The sequence below is a fragment of the Triturus cristatus genome, chromosome 8 (genome assembly GCF_964204655.1).
Source record: "Triturus cristatus chromosome 8, aTriCri1.1, whole genome shotgun sequence".
Lineage (NCBI taxonomy): Eukaryota > Metazoa > Chordata > Amphibia > Caudata > Salamandridae > Triturus > Triturus cristatus.
Window position 1 is genome coordinate 1,582,770,180 of NC_140591.1, and position 19,633 is coordinate 1,582,789,812.

The following is a 19,633-nucleotide window of genomic DNA, read 5'->3' on the forward strand; positions in this document are numbered from 1 at the left end:
TCTATCTTCCGCCACATCTAATAGGTAGGGTTGACAGGTCAAAGGACCTGACACCATTCAGAGATGGCCGCCGCACACCCCCTTCTGCTTTTAGTCCTTCTTTGATGTCGGTGAAAGGGTTTCCGTTGCACTTCCGGTCGCTGAAGGCGCGTTTTTCCTGTCTGATCAGTGCGTCTCGGGCCTCGGTGGTGCTGGGATTATCCACGGTGCACGTGGTACCGAGTGTGAGGTGAGTGCGGGGGGTATTTCAGTTTACAGCCTTCGTATGAGGTTTCCACCGTAGCCTCCTTCATAATGTGCGGGTGTACCAGCGGTCCGTGTGTGTTGGCCTCTCATCCTCGAGAGGATACCGGAAGGAGCGGGGGTCCTCTGCAGACCCCTCCCGTGGCCTGGATGAGGTATTAACTCGTGGGCCTGGGGCTCTCGAGCTGACCGCGCTCGTCTCTGTGGTCGTGGACTCCTCCCGGGTCTTGTATTTCCTCCCCGTTGTACTTGCACCGGCTGAAGCCTATGGCACATTCAAGTTGTTGCCGCGGACAGTCTACTTTTCAAGTCGCTTGTAAAGAGTCTGTATTTGCAGTTCTCAAAGTTTAAGTAGAATCCAACCGCGCTGGATAGTGAGAGCTGAGTGAGTCCTTTTTGTTACACAATGTAAGCTTGGATGGCGTTGTCCTACTTTTGTCAACAAAAGAAGGGGGACCAGGAACTAGTTATGGTCCAATGTCCGTGCTCCAACATTAATAGTTACATCAATGAGGAGGACATTGTTCCTTGTTGGAGGTGAAACAGGATTAGTGAACACCTACTCAACGGAAAAAGAAGAGGGATCACAGAGAGGAAAGAGAGAGAGACAGGTAGAAAGAGATAGAAAGTGTAGAAGGGAGGGAGAGGTGGAGGGGAAAGGTGAAGGTGAAAAGAGGCAAAGAGAACTATCCCCAGTATCAAGGATCCAATCCCGAAGGGGAGGACTCAGTGTAGCCTCTAGTTTTCCCTCACACACCCCGGAGGATGTCTTGCTTCATCATCAGGCTTTTTATTGCTCCTCGTCAGGCCGGCGCTGCAATGCCCGACGGGCCCCCGAAGGGTCTCTTTAGCGGAGGTCTTTTAAAGAGAAAAGCCGATAGGTGAGTGCGACTGTGTGAGATAAAACGGGGGTAGAGAGAAAAGGATCCAAGGAACAGATGATTACGTGCGTGCAAAGTGTGTGGATAAAATTACCTAGGGGTGTCCAAATATGCTATTTTAATGTTACGGAGCCCCTGGTAAAGTAAAAAGACCAGAAGGTCAGGAAGTCACAAGTGGGTGTAAAGTGCTTATGTGACTCAGAAAAAGGTCTACATGTTTCACGCCTGCTTAGCCTGTCAAGGTCAGTGGCGTTTCTTCAGGACCTAGCTATGTAAAAGGGTGTGCACGATATAGACGGGGGTTCCAGGGATTGGAAGGGTAACCCGCGTGAGTGAAAGGTAGTGTTTGGTACAGTACTGCGGGGTGCAATGACCTAGTAAGCAGTGTGAGTCTAAGAATGATCTCAGATTTTTCGAGCCCTGTACACCACGCCCCCCGGTGCCTAACTATCTTTGTTTTAGTACAAACACAGGCTTCATTCGTGAGTGGGGATCTGAACACAATCACTCAATCGACTCGGTGAGGCGCAGCAATTTTAAATATCTAGGGAAAGTCAGTTCTGTAATTTCCTGGGGAAAACGGAGCAATGAATGGATGCCAGAACTCCCTGAATCTGTCCCCCTGTTGTCTGAGTGTCGTCAAAAGCCTCTCCATTCCCAGGAGTTGCCTGATGCTGTGCAGTGTCGGCATGATTGTACCTTCTCGGTTCCCCATAGAGCTAGAACCGATTGATGTGCTGCATCTAATGCCAGTGCTATATGTTTGCCCCTTTTGGATTTAAGCTGATATGTTAGTGAGTTAGGGGTGCCCAGTATCACATATGCAGGGAACCTGGATATCTGAGTATCAAAGTTTGTATCCATTATCTGATAGGATTTCCTCCCAGAACTGGGTCCATTTGGGGCACAACCACAAGATGTGAACCAGGGTTCCCCGTTTGCCATATCCCCTCCAACATCTATCCTCCCGCTCGGGATTCCCTTCTTGCAGCCGGACTGGGGGTTGGGTACCAGTATGTGGCCATCTTCATTGCCGTTTCTGCGCTAGATGAATTAGCGGCAGTATCCCTCTCCCGGTGGTAGATGTCTCGCCATGCTTCCTGAGATAGTTGCCACTCCAATTCCTGTTCCCTCTGGAGTTGAGCAGGGGTCTTTGAGTCCGGTCCCCCTCCTCCAGGAGCCCATACAGGTCATAGGAGATGCTCCTATCCAAGTCCCTCCGGATGAGCCATTTCTCAAATGTGGTTAGATGACGCTGTGATGCCTCCCTCACAAACAGCTGCATCAGCCAGTGCCGTATCTAAATTATTTTCCTTCTGGTATTGCATATTCAGTCTTAAGTGCCTCAAACGATGTGGGACTCTCTTCCTCAAAGAAATGACCAATTGATCTGCATCCAGACTTCCACTGTGCACTTAACAAGGCGCTATCCATCCCCTGGGCGAAATCTCAATTCACTACTGGGGTGAGGGGAGACGGGCGCGATGATATGCTTAACGTGTCGCCACTGTGCCACACCTTCAGGGTGGGCGCAGTGATCGCTGATAGAGGCTTGCCGGATGATAGGCCTGAGCCAAAACTGTTACCTTCCATAGTGCTAGCCCTTCAGTGCCCTGTACATGAATAGCCACTCTTTCTCGGACTCTGGCCTAGGCCATTCAACTGTGTACCTAAGCTGAGCAGCTTGAAAGTAGCTTGCAATACATGGGATGCCCTAACCACACTCAGGTGGCCGGCATATAGCGTGATCAGATGTTCTTTTCCCCCAAATTGCATACTCGTGATCCCATGATCGTCCCGAACCCTATGTGCAAAAGGCTCCATATACGACGTAAACAGTAAAGGGGAGAGCAGGCACCTTTGCCGCGTGCCCCTTCTAAAGCTATAAGTAAGTAAAGAATTATAGAGCACACGAATGCCGAGGCATCGTGGCACTGAGAGTAGCAAGTAACGTGGAATGATTTGGGTGTCAAAGCAACATATCCCATAAGGGGTTTAGCCAGGTCTTAAGCCTTTTATTAAACAGGGGTCTAGTAGGTTGTAGCCTAGTGGTGACTGATATTCATTCCAGAGCTTAGCAGCTCGATAGGGAAGTGTAATAATTAACAATGTAGATGAAAAGTGATGATTAAAGTAGGTTTATTTGATCTTTAATACAGGATCGCAGAAGAATCCGGTCTTAAGCATAGTAATATAGAAAGCCCCACCAGGAGCAGCTCCCTTGCTGCTCAGCCCAATCTCCCAACTGACATCCATCCACCAGGCATCCGCCACATACTATCATTACATCACACATACCAACATTCCACTATTCATCCACACTGGCTGAGCAGCAAGACAGGTAAGTGGGGAAGATACATAGCACCTAAACCAGGATACCACACACCTTCCCCCTTAAAGGAACGCAAACAAATGAATAATACAAGCATAGAGCATGGTCATTGTAAAATTGAAACTTACAGTAAAACCATAAATGAATCCACTACAAATAAACAAAGAATGTCACAACACCTGACCGCCTCTTCCCCCTTTATGGATCAAATAAAGGAATGTAATTGTCAAACTGTCAATACATAAATCTTGCACCAATTTTTTTTAAAACAAGAAATTGATTTCTAGGTCACCAACAGGACATACTAGTTGGCCAGACCAGCATGGTGATGGTAACAGAGAAAATAGAATTTTAAAAGCACAAGGGGTTACTCACATTAAAATAAATCCATAGATAGTAAATAAGTAGGTGCGATGTCACTCACAGGTACCATATGAAAGTGAAAAAACACCTATAGAAAATTTTAGCTAAAAGCTACTACAACACATACTTTAACAATTCCTATGAAGAAACTTGTGAACAAACATGTAAGAATCATGTAGGTGACTAATCCACGGGCATTACTTTAAGTAAAAGTGGAAAGTCACATGCAAAGTACTATAGAATAAATAATATGTAGAAAACAAGTGTGTGGCGAATCCACAGCACTATATTGAAGAAAAATGGAAGGTCACATGCTAATATGCAAACGCATAGCACTGTAAATTGAATAACTTTAATATTATGCACTAACGGTCACATAGCCAGTAGGCAATATCTTAATTAATAAAAGTTCATCTACTGAAACTCATAAGAAAACAGTGTGAACAACCATATCACGTAGTTAAGTAACCTACAGTAATAATGTAGGTGATGTATCCATTCCTAAGAGGAAGAACACGGGCTAACAAACGTATACTTCAAAATGGGAGTTCCCAAACTGAACCATATAGGTAGAAATGAATTTGACCCCCAAAACAGTAGAACAAATCCTTTTAGCATGCTTAAATAAACTGAACTGTAGAAAATGAGAAAGTATAAATCATCCATCCTTTTTATAACTGCGCCAATTGAGAAGGCGAATGTACTTTAGTTGAAACACTGAATGCCTGTAAAATAACAGTAATAAACTAAAGCAAATGTTACATTGCGACACTATTCTCACTTGACCGAACAACGACCAATAAAAGAAGATTGTAGTATCTGGAAGCTTGCAGTTCCTTTCCGAAAACGCTGTGGAGACTGTGTTGCTAGTCTTCCAATCTGCTAATCTTCCAAGAACTGACGTCAAAAGCCAGAATATGTGGTCCATAATAAACGCTGCCAAGAGATCATAGTAAAGAACTCGATCTGACCAGTCCGGGATAGGCGGGTTGTTGAATTTAGTTAAAGAAAGATGGGAGCGCCGATTAAATTAACTTTATTTTGCCACACGCGCACTAACGAAAGCACCGAGGCTAGCGTCACAAATTGTAGTACTCCAGAGAAAGTTAAAAATGGCGGCACGTTTTGTTGACGACTTGCCGTGTGGTTCACAGCACGCTAGTGCGGCAAGGCGTGGATTGAGTAGCACCTACAACGTCCTAGTAGATCCAGAAAAGCATCGCTGGACTACAAAGAAGTAAGCAGGTAGGACTGAACTTGCTTAAGCAACTTTCGAAACATGAATGATGCGCTCAGAATGCGCGCGCTAAGCGCAGCTCGAGCTCCATTTATAGAGGCGGTTTAAGTGCCAATATCAAGGGCAAAAAAGTCTTAATTTGCCTTAATAAATAATGGTGCCAAATTAATAAAATGCCTCACTTGGCAACACGAAGCAGCAGGGCCGGTGTTCTCCATTTCTCCACGCTGCAAATGAGCTGTAAAAAGACGTTTTCCTTTCTTCTTACATGAAGATGCAAGCAAATAAGTCAAACATTCCTCCATTAGGTGGCAGCACGTAACCACTTGTTTTCGCTGGTATACACTAAAATTACGTAATTTACATTTCAGCTCGCTTCTTGATCTTGGGTCTCTTTCGTCGGTTTCGTCTCTCTGATGCAGATCAGGAATCACTGACCTGGTAGACATTTCTTGTCCCGGTTCAGATTTCCTTCCTCAGTTCTGGCTCGTTGAAGGAAGGCAGCAACGCAGGATCAGGGCAGGTGGAAATTGCAGTAGTCTCCGACATTCTTCCTCACTGGACAGGTAGTGGCCTCAATGACAAGTAGAGACAGGCAGGAAGAAGCGTGACGCTGTGAACAGTCAGGGACTGGCACACTTAACTTTTATGCAGGCAGTAACTGGCACATCCAAAGTTGAGGGCGACCAGTGGAAGGTCACTGGTGGGGCTTGGTCGGGGTGCCAGTAAGCTTGAGTTGCTTTTGAGGAATTCTTTTATCTTGCTTGTAGATCTTAATCTTGGAGTTTCATGAAGTTTCTCCAGGTGTAGGTTCAATCCAGTCGACGCCGAATGTAATAATTAACGATGTAAATGAAAAGTGATGATTAAAGTAGGTTTATTAGATCTTTAGTACAGGATCACAGAAGAATCAGGTCTTAAGTATAGTAATATAGAAAGCCCCACCAGGAGCAGCTCCCTTGCTGCTCAGCCCAATCTCCCAACTGACTTCCATCCATCAGGCATCCTCCACATACTATCATTACATCACATCACACACACCAACATTCCACTATTCATCCACACTGGCTGAGCAGCAAGACAGGTAAGTGGGGAAGATACATAGTACCTAAACCAGGATACCACAGGAAGGCTTCTAGTAGAAGAGTTTTTAGCCGCGCTATTTTGCTTGTAAAATAGTTCATTTTAGTGCTTTTAATGGCTTCCTTGTATTCAACTAGGGCTATTTTATAGACAAGTTTATCCTGCTCGATGTAGTCTGCCCTCTACGCACGCTCAATGCACCTACATTTTGATTTTGTAAGTTTAAGCTCTGAGTTGTACCAGGGGGTTGGAGCTTCATTTCTTCGCTGTTACTTTATTTTTTCTGGGGCCAACCAATCGCTGATCTAATCCAGCTATCAAGATTGTCAGCCGCCTTGTTATTGTCTAGAACACGGGTACTTGTAGTGTGGGCCGCCAGAGGCCTGGCAAGCCTTCCTTGGCGGCCCGCAGGCCTTGCAGACATCGTACCTGCGTTTTTTAAAGTTTTTTTTTTTAAGGTGTCAGCAAACACAGGCTCTGTGGGGGCTGGGCAATTCCAGCGATAGTCCCGAGTGGAGCTGCAGGGGCGCTAAGAAGAGGTGAAATACAACAAAGCCTCGTTATCATGCAAATGGTCTTTTAAAGTCCCGTGAAGTATTCTGGTGCAGCTGTGTGTGTGCCTGGGAAGCTGTCGCAGCCCCGGCTGCCACACACGCGGGGGTGAGGTTACAGAGAATGACGAAGGACAGCAGGGTGTGAGAGCTGGGTGAGGTGACGGAGGGTAGCGGGGAGTGAGAGCATGGTGAGATGGCATAGGGTTACAGAGGGCAGCAGGGAGTGGAGAGCATGGTGAGATGGCATAGGGTTACAGAGGGCAGCAGGGAGTGAGCATGGTGAGATGGCATAGGGTTACAGAGGGCAGCAGGGAGTGAGAGCATGGTGAGATGGCATAATGTTACAGAGGGCAGTAGGGAGTGAGAGCCGGGTGAGGTGTGCGTTAAGAGCCCGTGATGTTTCCTGCCAGCCTGTAGTCAGTTGAGCCAAGGCCAGGGAGTTCAGGCCTGGTCTCAGCTCTCGCAGCATAGTGCACAAATGCTCACCGCCAGGTTGGCGCTATATATAATTGATGCATGCATACCTACACGGACGGGTGGCTGGCGCCAAAGGGGGGCTTTGATCTGACAGCTCGGGGTGAGAGTCAGAATTAAAGCCAGCTACAGATGCTAGGGAGACTGAGTGATGGAAAAGAGGGAGGCAGGGAGGGAGGCAGGGAGGGAGGCAGGGACGGAGAGAGGGAGGGAGGCAGGGAGGGAGGCAGGGACGGAGAGAGGGAGGGAGGCAGGGACGGAGAGAGGGAGGGAGGCAGGGACGGAGAGAGGGAGGGAGGCAGGGACGGAGAGAGGGAGGGAGGCAGGGACGGAGAGAGGGAGGGAGGCAGGGACGGAGGGGGAGAGGGAGGTAGGGGGGGAGGGGGAGGGGGAGAGGGAGGCAGGGACGGGGACAGGGGGAGGGAGGGATGGGGAGAGGGAGGCAGGGACGGGGACAGGGGTGGAGGGACGGAGAGCGAGGGAGGGATGGGGAGAGGGAGGGGCGGGGAGAGAGGGAGGGGCGGGGAGAGAGGGAGGGGCGGGGAGAGAGGGAGGGGCGGAGAGGGAGGGAGGGGCGGAGAGGGAGGGGCGGGGAGAGAGAGGGAGGGAAAGACTGGGAGAGGGAGGGACGGGGAGAGGGAGGGACGGGGAGACGGAGAGAGGGAGGCAGGGACGGAGGGAGGGACGGGGGAGGAAGGGAGGGAAGGGGGGAGGGATGGGGAGAGGGAGGGAGGGATGGGGAGAGGGAGGGAGGGATGGGGAGAGGGAGGGAGGGATGGGGAGAGGGAGGGAGGGACGGGGAGAGGGAGGGAGGGACGGGGAGAGGGAGGGAGGGACGGGGAGAGGGAGGGAGGGACGGGGAGAGGGAGGGATGGACGGGGAGAGGGAGGGATGGACGGGGAGAGGGAGGGATGGACGGAGAGAGGGAGGCAGGGACGGAGAGAGGGAGGCAGGGACGGAGAGAGGGAGGCAGGGACGGAGAGAGGGAGGCAGGGACGGAGAGAGGGGGGCAGGGACGGGGAGAGGGAGGCAGGGACCGGGAGAGAGGCAGGGACGGAGAGATGGGGGAGGGAGGGACGTGGAGAGGGGGTGACGGGGTGAGGGGGAGGGGGGACGGGGGGATGGGGTGAGGGGGAGGGAGGGATGGGGAGAGGGGGAGGGAGGGACGGGGAGAGGGGGAGGCAGGGACTGGGAGGGAGGGGGAGGCGGGGAGGGAGGGGGAGGCAGGGACGGGGAGGCAGGGACGGGGAGAGAGAGGGAGGCAGGGACGGGGAGAGAGAGGGAGGCAGGGACGGGGAGAGAGAGAGAGGGAGGCAGGGACGGGGAGAGAGAGAGAGGGAGGCAGGAACGGGGAGAGAGAGAGAGGGAGGCAGGGACGGGGAGAGAGAGAGGGAGGCAGGGACGGGGAGAGAGAGAGGGAGGCAGGGACGGGGAGAGAGAGAGGGAGGCAGGGACGGGGAGAGAGAGAGGGAGGCAGGGACGGGGAGAGAGAGAGAGGGAGGCAGGGACGGGGAGAGAGAGAGGGAGGCAGGGACGGGGAGAGAGAGAGGGAGGCAGGGACGGGGAGAGAGAGAGAGGGAGGCAGGGACGGGGAGAGGGAGGCAGGGACGGGGAGAGGGAGGGAGGCAGGGACGGGGAGAGGGAGGGAGGCAGGGACGGGGAGAGGGAGGGAGGCAGGGACGGGGAGAGGGAGGGAGGCAGGGACGGGGAGAGGGAGGGAGGCAGGGACGGGGAGAGGGAGGCAGGGACGGGGAGAGGGAGGCAGGGACGGGGAGAGGGAGGCAGGGACGGGGAGAGGGAGGGAGGCGGGGACGGAGAGAGAGAGGGAGGCGGGGACGGAGAGAGGGAGGGAGGGACGGGGAGAGGGAGGGAGGGACGGGGAGAGGGAGGCAGGGACGGGGACAGGAGGGGAGGGAGGGACGGAGAGGGAGGGATGGGGAGAGGGAGGGAGGGGCGGGGAGAGAGGGAGGGAGGGGCAGGGAGAGAGGGAGGGTGGGACGGGGAGAGAGGGAGGGTGGGACGGGGAGAGAGGGAGGGTGGGACGGGGAGAGAGGGAGGGTGGGACGGGGAGAGAGGGAGGGTGGGACGGGGGAGGGAGGGAGGGTGGGACGGGGGAGGGAGGGAGGGACGGGGGAGGGAGGGGAGACGGAGGGAGGGACGGGGGGAGGGAGGGAGGGATGGAGAGAGATGGAGGCAGGCACAGAGACGGAGGAGGGACGGGGAGAGAGGGAGGGAGGGACGGGAAAGAGGGAGGGAGCGACGGGGGAGGGACGGGGAGAGGAGGGGGGAAACAGGGGAGGGACGAGGGGAGGCAGGGACCGGGAGAGGGAGACAGGGAGAGGGAGGCAGGAACGGAGAGACGGATGCAGAGACGGGGGAGGGAGGCAGGGACAGCGACGGGGGGAGGGACGGGGAGAGAGAGAGGGAGGGACGGGGAGGGAGGGAGGGACGGGGAGGGAGGGAGGGACGGGGAAGAGGGAGGGGAGGGAAGGGGAGAGGGAGGGAAGGAGGGACGGGGAGGGAGGGAGGGACGGGGAGGGAGGGAGGGACGGGGAGAGGGAGGGACGGGGAGAGGGAGATGGAGGGGGGAGAGAGGGATGGAAGGACGGGGAGAGGGATGGAAGGACGGGGAGAGGGAGGGAAGGACGGGGTGAGAGGGAGGGAGGGACGGGGTGAGAGGGAGGGAAGGACGGGGAGAGGGAGGCAGGGACGGAGGGAGGAAGAGAGGGACAGGGAGGGAGGGATGGACGGTGGGAGGGATGGACGGTGGGAGGGAGGGACGGGGAGAGGGAGGGACAGAGGCAGGGAGGAGGGGGGGAGGGACAGAGGGAGGCAGGGACGGAGCGAGGGAGGCAGGGACAGACAGAGAGGGAGGCAGGGACAGACAGAGAGGGAGGCAGGGAGGGACGGAGAGAGGGGGAGAGGGAGGCAGGGACGGAGAGAGGGAGGCAGGGACGGAGAGACTGGGAGGGAGGCAGGGACAGACGGGGGTGTGGGACGGTGAAGAGGGAGGGAGGGACAGGGAAGAGGGAGGGAGGGACGGGGAAGAGGGAGGGAGGGACGGGGAAGAGGGAGGGAGGGACGGGGAAGAGGGAGGGACGGGGAGAGGGGAGGGAGGGAGGGACGGGGAGAGGGAGACAGACAGTGACGGAGAGAGGAGGGGGAAACTGGGGAGGGAGGGAGGGACGGGGAGAGGGAGACAGGGACGGGGAGAGGGAGACAGGGACGGAGAGAGGAGGGGGAAACTGGGGAGGGAGGGACGGGGAGAGGGGGAGGGAGAAAGAGGGGGGAGAGGGAGGGAGGGACGGACAAGGGGAGGGAGGGACTGACCAGGAGAGGGAGGGACGGACAAGGAGGGAGCGACGGACAGGGAGAGAGGGAGGGAGGGTCAGGGGGAGAGAGAGAGAGGGAGGGACAAGGCGGGGGAGGGAGGGACAGACAGACAGAGGTAGGGGACAGAGAGAGGGGGGAAGCGGGAGGGAGTGGGAGACGGAGTGAGGCAGGCAGAGGGAGGAGGGCGGCACAGAGAGATAGATGTGTGTATGCCGGGTCCTGTGGCTCAGTGGATGAAGGTGTCCGCTGCAGGGGCCTGTGTTCCACCTCATGGTCAGATTTTTTTTTTTCCCCCTCTAGCCCCTCTCCCTCCCCAATGACTCCGCCCCCACCAGTTTCTCGATCTGCCGCTGTCAAGCACGCCACTTTTGCCCCTTCAAGATACCTCTAAACATCCCGTATGGGGAGATTCTGCGGCCAGTAAAGCTCTCTGTAAAAGGGTCGGAATCTGACCGTGATAGCCCCCCTCTCCCCCCAACCTCAATTAAAGTTCCCTTCGGCGACAACGGTGCATCAACCGCATTGGCATGGAGCAACCCTATTTATTTGTTTATTTGTGAGCATCCTGCCACATTTATTTCCTCCCGCATAAAAGGAATTTACAAGACGTAGAATCGAATATTCAGCGTTGTTTAGATCCAACCCTACCAGTTTCCTAGCCATGTCTAACTGCTGCCACACCCTAGTAGCCACAGTTCGGTGGTGTATGCGCTTGAGTTCCCAAACTTGTTGCCTTTGTGTGTGTGTGTGTGTTTGTTTGTCAAGCCTTACTTTGTCTGCTGCAGCGAAAACGATAAATTTCCCCCTCAGAACTGCTATCATGGCATCCCAAATCATGGCTATTGGCACGCCGGATGTGTCTTTGACCGTGAAGTAATCACTGATCCCTCCCTTGATCTGCTTGGTCACCTCTGGTCTGCGCAGTAGTTTTGTGAAGCCGCCAGGTGCAGGGTGTCTGTCTATGCAGTGGGAGGGCGAGGTCCCCACAGAGAGCGAGGTTCTATTTCCACCGAGCTCATAGCCGCATGCAAGCATAGGATTTACATGCAAGGGAGTAAAAGGTATAGTCCTGTATCCCTGGATGTGATGCCCTCCATAGGTCTCGCAATCCCATCTCCAGTAACTGATCCCTGGACTGATAGCCCCACCCGACCAATTCCTGTGTATCAAACGATCCAGATCACTGTGGAAAACTATATGCAAATCTCCCCCTATGACCACCCAAAGGTCCTGCGTAGCCATCATATCCTCCACTGCCCCGTGCAGAAACTGTTCCTGGCCCAATACCATGGAGCCAAGGTGATTGCGATAACCTAGGAGGCGGCCTTTAATTTCTTCTATTTTTGGACCCGGCATCCCACAAATGGATCGTGAGAACAGCAGTGCCACTCATGCTGCCTTGCGTGCTGGCGGAGGAGAAATGCTGTTGGGGGAACACCCTAGATTTGAGTCTGCCAACATCTGCTTCGGAGATGTTTCTTGAAGAAGACAGTCCTCTGCCTGCGAGTGTTCCAGATAGGACATGATAGCCCTCCTCTTAACCGGGTTTTTCAATTCCTTGACATTGAGGGCCAATACCCTCAGACCATTCATAGGTGAGGCCATGGGGGGGCTACTGGGACTTTGCTTACCTGCGGTGGAGTCTCCATCTGCTCCCACTCCCTCCCCCTTATTGCAATGCTGTAGGTGCATCGAGTGTTTGGATAGATAATAGCATAAGTTTCGTAGTAGGCACCCATAAACAGTACCCCCAATAAAAACAACTAACCCCCAAAGCCAGGGAAGGAAAGGTGAGATCCTTCCCTGCTCAGTGGTGTAATCTCCATAAGGGGTTGTGGCGACAGTCCTCCACAGACGCCTCGGGTGCCTCCCCAACCACTCCCCACCCTCCCCCATCCAGAATGCAAAGTCTCAAGTGGGATCATTAGCCATAGTCTTCCGCGAGCTTCTCGGTCGGGGCCTTCCTCTCCAAGGCTATAGCAGCCTGGTCCGGGCCAGTCACTCCGTTCCCTGTATCCGTAGCCATCTCCAGCAATCCTCCGATTTCTGGGCTCCCTTCTGCGCTTTAGGTTTCTCTTCTGCTCTCAAGTCAATCTCTATCTGTAGTAGCTAGCATGCCGCAGCCCAAGAGTGAATCTGATATAGTTGGTCTTGCCAGCAAAAGATCAACCGGAAGGGGTGCCCCCAGGAGTAGGGCACTTTTTTATCCCACAGGAAGGTTGAAATCGGGCGAAACTCCCATCTCTTCTGGAGAGTGGTGGCAGCCAAGTCTTGATAAAAATGAAGGGTCTGGCCATGAAATGTGACAGACGGTGACATCCGGGCCACTCTCGGGATAGCTATGGGCCCTATCTAATCGGATCTCTGCTGCTGGTGTGTCTCCCAGGATCTGAGTAAATGGGGCCGCCACGTAGGCTTCTATGTCGTCTCCCTCTGCTTCCCGTGGGCCTCCCCGTATTATACTTTGCCGGGAGTATTTTTCCAGGTCTTCCGCATGGGATTGCAAGTCAATTGGCTGGTCGGGCAAACAATTATTTCTCGCTGCAATTGTTCAATCTTTTCATCTCCGGAGTTCCCTCTACCCTCCACGGCATCCACCCTGTCGCCTGTATCTGTGACTTCTTTGAACCGCTTGCAGTTCATGCGCTAGGTCTTTTTTAACTGCGAGGATGTCATCTCTTAGAGCTGAGAACGACGACTCCAAATAAGGTTGCGTGACTGGGCCTCCAGCTTTTCCCCCCCGTAGGCGAGGCAGCCTGGCTTGAGCCGGCACGGGGTTCCCCTTCGTGAGAGCCCGGCGGCTCCGACAACAAGTCCTTAATTGTGCCCCCTTTCTTGACTCTCGCTGACGCCATATCTTCGGCAGCTCTCTGCACTCGGCGCAGGATTTGAGGCGCCCCTCTTTCTGCCGCTGGAGCTCCACTCGGGCCTGCAGGGCCGTCAAACCTGCTCTGTTCGGCCTTCAGATCGCCATGCCTCCCAGTGCGCTGTGTACATCGGGCACCGCTATGCCCGGCCACCTGTGCTCCCGCAGGCCTCTGCAGCATCAATCCCCTCTGCAGCGCCCGAAATCACAGGTTCCACCCCTACCACCCATCTACTACATTCTGACTGTTCCTCCTATTGTAAAAATATTGACTAAAGAGCACTTGCTTAAAAAAAAAAAAATCCGATCTACTGAGACCATACAGGTCTTGGACCGTTAGTCACTTGTGACCAGTCTTATAACTCTTTGGAAAGGCTTTGCAGTGACCTGGGACAGAAGGCAATGGAGTGGGAAGGTAAGGGCTGAGTGAAGGCTAGAGTTGCCAGGCATTTGAGGTTTGTGGGAAATCAAAATAAGTGAGTTCCTCGATGTATTGTGGGTTAACGTTCTCTAATATTAAGATACCTAAAATAATAAAAAGTCATAGATTCTAATGGCTGCAGCGCGTTACTTGCGGATGATTGCACGGTGCAGTGCAAGTATAAGTGAGAACCGTTGTATTTTTATGGACATTGCCTTCAGAATGGTCAGGCCGTCATCAGACCGACTGTCTTGTGTTGGAATCTATAGCCTGTCCATGGTTCTTGCGAGGCTTCAGTCTCTTTCTGATGGTTCGGTTGGATTCTTTCTTTAGAGCCTCATACCCCTGCTGAGGTCTTGGAGCAGTCACATTTGCCTCTGGGTCTTTTGCACCCTTCAGAGTGCCTAGTTGAAAGCGGGGGTTTGCGGTTTGATCTATGTGGGGCGTGTTGGGTGAGGTGCATGAGTTTTAGTGATTGGCTGTCAGTGCTCTGAGTGTTGTAGTACATAAGCATTACAGAGTGACAGTGGACTCGGCAAGATTTCACTCAGCATCTTTTATTGGTGCAGTATCCTACGTGGGCAGTGCCTTTTGATGTGATGCTAACATGACAATGTGCCATCTTCCTTCAGCATTGAGGCACCTCTTGTGAATAAAAGAACTTCATTCAGCTGATTGATTACCTACGCTTCATTTCGCCAGTTATTTCAATTCTAGGTGACGGAATGATTGATAGCTGGCATGCACTTTAGTACCTAATTGAACAGATAAAACTAAAAGGCTGCAGACTACTTTTGCAGACTTGAGATGCACCAAGTTCCTGTTATGATTTGCTTCATTTTTCCATGTATGATTAGCACTTGTAGATTGACTATTGCCTTTTTTTTTTAACTAGGAATTTTTCTGCGAGACCCTTAACCAAGCAAGCGGTTCACCGTGAAGACGTCCAAGCACTTGCTACCCTGGTTTCACTTTGACTTCCCACTGACCTCAGTGTAAGGCTGGCGCTGAGACGACGGAGTGCCTTCTTAGGGTAACATTTGGTGAGGACTGTAGAGTCTGCTCTGCGGGTGCTTGACATGGCGGAGTCTGGGTTTTCTTCCGCCTCAGAGAGTGACGAGGAGCTTGGTCTTGAGGTCTTGTCAGGGTATGTGAAAGCGGTTTACGAGTCAATTAAAGGTAAACTCAGTTCAGCCCCTAATGGGTCCCTTGCACACACAGAACCTCAGTCCGAATCAGCAGGGTTAATTGAGCATGACAGCTTTCATAAGGTAGTTTCCAAAGCAGCCAAGGCCCTTGGCTTGAATGCTGCGCCCTATGACTCGATAAAACCACCGAAGCTTGCACGCATGACTGCACCTACAGACAGGGTACTTCTGCCACTGGACGAAGCTATTGTGAAGCAGTGCCAGGCTATATGGGAAAAGCCTGCATCGGCCACACCAGTCCACAAGGCAATGGATCGCAAGTACAGAGTCCCAAGGGATTCTGCCATCCATTGCTTCTCTCACCCTCCAGCAGATTCAGCTGTCGTGAAAGCAGCAAGCCGGGGGCAAACTTCCATTGCAGCAGAATTTCCGCTCTCAGACAGCGAATCAAAGGTCATGGATTCAATCGGGAAAAGGGCATACCACTCCGGAGGCCTGAGCCTTAGGCAAGCCAATTTAGCCTTGGTATTGGCACGCTATAACAAGCACCTTTGGACTCAGGTTTCAGATGCTGTGGAAACCCTACCTGAGGATGCGAAGGCCAAAGCTCTTGAGCTGCAAAGTGAAGCCCTGGCTGCAGCAGATGTTAGCATTGAGATTGCTAAAGACCAGGCAGATGTGGCCGCCAGAGTCATGGCTGCTGGCATTGTCCTCCGGCGCAGAGCATGGCTTAGGATTGCTAACTTTCAGTATCCCTTTCAGACTTTGCTAGCCGATCAACCCTTTGATGGCGTCAACCTGTTCAGTCCTTCCACAGAAGAATTAATAAAGAGCCGAAACAAGTCCCCTGCTGCAATCCGAGCTGCTGCAGCAAAGTCTCCTGATTCAAAACAGGCTGCTGCAGCAAAACCCTCCAGTGCAGCTACTGCAGTAAAATCACCAACTACAGTCACTGCAGTGAAAACCCCTGCTGCGACCCCGGCTACTAAAGGGAAAAATCCAAAAATGGATACAGGGAGCCCAGCTACACCAGCTCCCAAACGTAAGAGGAAGCGACCAAATAAACCTGCACAAAAGTAATGCTCTACGCTTAGCAGCTTCAGTTTACAAATCTCCCCCCCACCCCCCCTCCCGTCTGTCTTATCTTTTTGCTAATGGTTCCACTTCACTAATGAATCACCAGGCTGCTGAGTGCTTTTCTTTGGGATCCCTCAAACGTCAGTGCAACCCCCTCTCCTTCAGATATACACTCTTTACTGCTTACAGAGTGACCCCCACTCTACTGTGTTCCTCTGGAGTGGAGTTTGATTTTTCTTGACAAGCTGGAATAGAAAGCTCATTGCTCTGGCTTATAGGGGTGTTTTGACCTTTTTTTCCCCAGATACGTTCTTGAATGCAACCCAAAAATGTACAGAAACTAAACTAAGCCGAAGAAAGAGCCTTTGGGGCTTGTTTATTGGTGACTTGGAACCAGACTCTTCTCTCAGACCTTCGGGGACAACTATACCATAAATTTGTTAGAATGCTTCTGTTTGAGCAAATGGCAAGACTTTTGCTGCCCTGTTTGTATCCGTTGGCCCCATGGCCACATTGATGCCCTGCCTTCGTTCACTGTGAAGAACTGCTTTTCTGCAGCGTGGTGGTGTCATAAGTGAATTATGAGATCCTGGCATGTGCCTTTTAGTTCTTATTTTGTAGGTAAAATGCTCATGAGATCATTACCCCTTTAAAAAAAAAAAAAAATTCTCCCTTCCTTCCGTTGTTTATCTGGGCAGCTGAAGAATAAATGAAAGTACATTTCATATTCGTTTGAGTATCGCTTCACTTGAACTCGTCAATGAAAGACATTTGGTGTGTTCCTTTGGCGTTTTGTTCCCCCCTCTGCCATTTCACTTTTCTGGACAATATGGCTCCTTGGTTAAGGACTCCACTTACTACTGATGTACATTTATTTGGGTAATGTTGGCCAAATAGTTGTCCCTGTTATGTAGATGCTTTTATACATTTTTTAACTTTATTTCTGGTGGGTGTAACTTTTTTTTTTTTTTCCTTGAGGTGTAGCAGCTTTTTTTTTTGTTTTTTTTTTTTTTTGTTTTGATTGTAGTCGCTGTCTGCCTCAGTCTTTTGAATTGGGGACCTTCTCATACTAGCTCCACGAACAGTATTTAAGACCTACTGGTCAGCGGAAGAATGGATTGTGACTTTCAAACAGTTTTATCCCCGTGTCGGTACATTTGCTGCCCTTATTCCTGCAATCACTTCATATACGCGTGTTGTCAGCCTGTATTCTGCCCATTTAAATTGTGAAGTGATAGCGGGAGCGCCCCTTAATTGATGCTAGTATTAGTATTCCACGTGGTACATGTTCTTCTACAGTCACCATCCTTTCAGCAGACTCTAGACGTCCTCATCAACTGTTGGTGGTATGAATAACCACGCGCTGTGATCAAGCAGCTGCTGTGCTTTACAAGATCTAATCCCATCTTAGAAGAAATAAAGCACTTGGGGATGCTGGACCCTTAAACTGATATTGAAGGCTGTGAATAATTCTTTGTTCATTGACACAGTAGCTGCCTGGCGGTCCTCCAGTTACTCGGAAACTTGTGATAGCGATGTTTGGTGAAAAGAAAGCGGTGATACCTGTAGGTAAGGTCACTCATTCTTTTAATAGTGTTCTGGGCGTGTTTGCATGAGCTCTATAAAGGGACCATATAATACATTAGAAATGATTACAAGTGTAAAATAAAACCTGTTAAATCGTGATTAAAGGAAAGGTATTCTACAAGGATAAAGGAGCCTATTAAAAGTCGTACATGAAGTGATGTATAATTGTTGATTTAGTCCACTAAGTAGATTAGTAAAATAAAAGTATTCTTGTCACTGCTGTCTTGTTTCACATCCAAACAAAAGTGCACAATGTTTAACTTTCCTCTGTTGCCCATGTTTAATTTACCTTTTTTTTTTTTTTTATATTCTGCAGCATGAAGATGGATAACAAAACGAAAGTGAATATGTGCAAACTGTTAGAAAGTGCCAATCCTCTTTTGGTTCTGGGACTGTCACTGGTCAGTCCTAAGGTTTAAATGAAACGCACTAAATGAGAAACTCTATGTGGTGTTGCCCTCTTGTCGGACACTGTTGTGCTTGCAAGCCTGTTCATTGCAATAACAGCCAGATGGGAAATATCTGCACCTTACTACAATGCAAACGTCTCGTGGGCAGTGAAACTGAGCAGTGAAGCATTCTGGCATGTTTACTGGATCGAATTATCTACACCTACCCTGCTTGAAACGGTAGTTCTTCGCTGTCTGCAAGCTTCTAAGAAAATTAACAGCAAGACCTCAACCCAAGGGGACAGAATGTGTATACAAGAAATTAGCTAAATGTATTTGGCAAAATTGCGGATTTGAGCAAGAGGGCACAGTGGATATTAAGGACAAATATTTCTCCGACTTGGAATATGAGACCGTTTTCTGATGAACTGCTGTTCAACCTAGGATGACCTGAGCAAGAGGAGACTTTGTTGATGGTCGTTTGCCTTTGCTTGAAAATGCTAGACGGATGGACCTCCGCCATCTGCACTCTTGAGCTTGATCAACCACCCTAAGCAATGTATGTGTGTGTGTTTATGCAGTGCAACGGTTGGATTACATCATCTTCTGAGTCTCTGATTTGATGGTTTGTGGGATTGTACCTACCCGCATATGCAGAACACCCTGCAGCAACCCTTTTGCAAGGGTTTGGTCCTGTGCACTGTTATCATCCTAAAACACCCATTTTCCAATGAATTGATTTATGGAATTGTGGCTTGTTTGGGAATTTTCTTTCTTTTTCTGAGTCATGAAGTACAGCTTGAGCTGCTTTATGCACAGTTTCCCTCAGTTACCCTGGAGGCCAGGCCTAGTCTAGCTACATTGATGGTACATCTCGGAGGTACATGCATCGCTTGTCCCCAGGTATATTATCAAACTAATGCTTTCAACCCAACTTAGTCAGTCTGGTGGTTTCAACTCTTAAGACAAAGTTGAGCCAGCTGTAAATGTATGCTATACTGGAGCAGTTTCCATAATTTATCTGACCATTTGTTGGACATTTTCCAGTTTGTTTCCCTTTTTGATTGGTTTTGAAGTTTTTTACTGTTGAATTGACATGCATATGAATACATTACATGGTTTCCCCACCAGAAAGATTAAACTTGAAGTGAAACTTCTCTGTTGGCTTTGTTTGTGAACTCAAATCACCCCTAAGCCATGACTATTCAGAGCCTGCATGGAGTTTCTTTAGTTTTGAAGTGGTTCCCGCGATACTAAAACAGATTTGAAATCTCCCTGTACGTGGACTGTGCAATGCGGGTGTCATTTGATAATAAAGAATGTACAATTTTTACCTGTGAGTTCTGTATTTGGAGGTCCTATTGTTTGTAACGGCTTCCTTATAAAACCTTTGAGACAAGTACCTACAGCGATGTGCAGGAAAATATAGTCAAACTTCACTTAAGGTCTCTGAGTGACCCTTTGGAAAATGAACTCGATTAAACCTGCAAGCAGTCCTTGATTCCTAGGTCCGAGAATGCAACCTAGCCTTCTCCATGCCATTAAGTGTTCTCATTTATCCTTTCAAAGCTAACCTTTGAACCCAGTTGTAGTGCATATGGGAGGTAATGAATATGGAAACATTGTTGGGTTTTGCTTCCTCTCT

General features: G+C 50.9%; 1 protein-coding gene across 1 annotated transcript; it reads left to right on the forward strand.

Annotated features, from left to right (window-relative positions):
• The first annotated feature begins 112 nt into the window (after positions 1 to 112).
• Positions 113 to 19,321, forward strand: LOC146806242 (uncharacterized). The gene is made up of 3 exons (XM_085623484.1): positions 113 to 229; positions 14,683 to 17,581; positions 17,916 to 19,321. Exon 2 carries the CDS (start codon positions 14,867 to 14,869, stop codon positions 16,013 to 16,015), a length of 1,149 nt encoding a protein of 382 aa, XP_085479610.1. The 5' UTR covers positions 113 to 229; positions 14,683 to 14,866; the 3' UTR covers positions 16,016 to 17,581; positions 17,916 to 19,321.
• Positions 19,322 to 19,633: the final 312 nt, after the last annotated feature.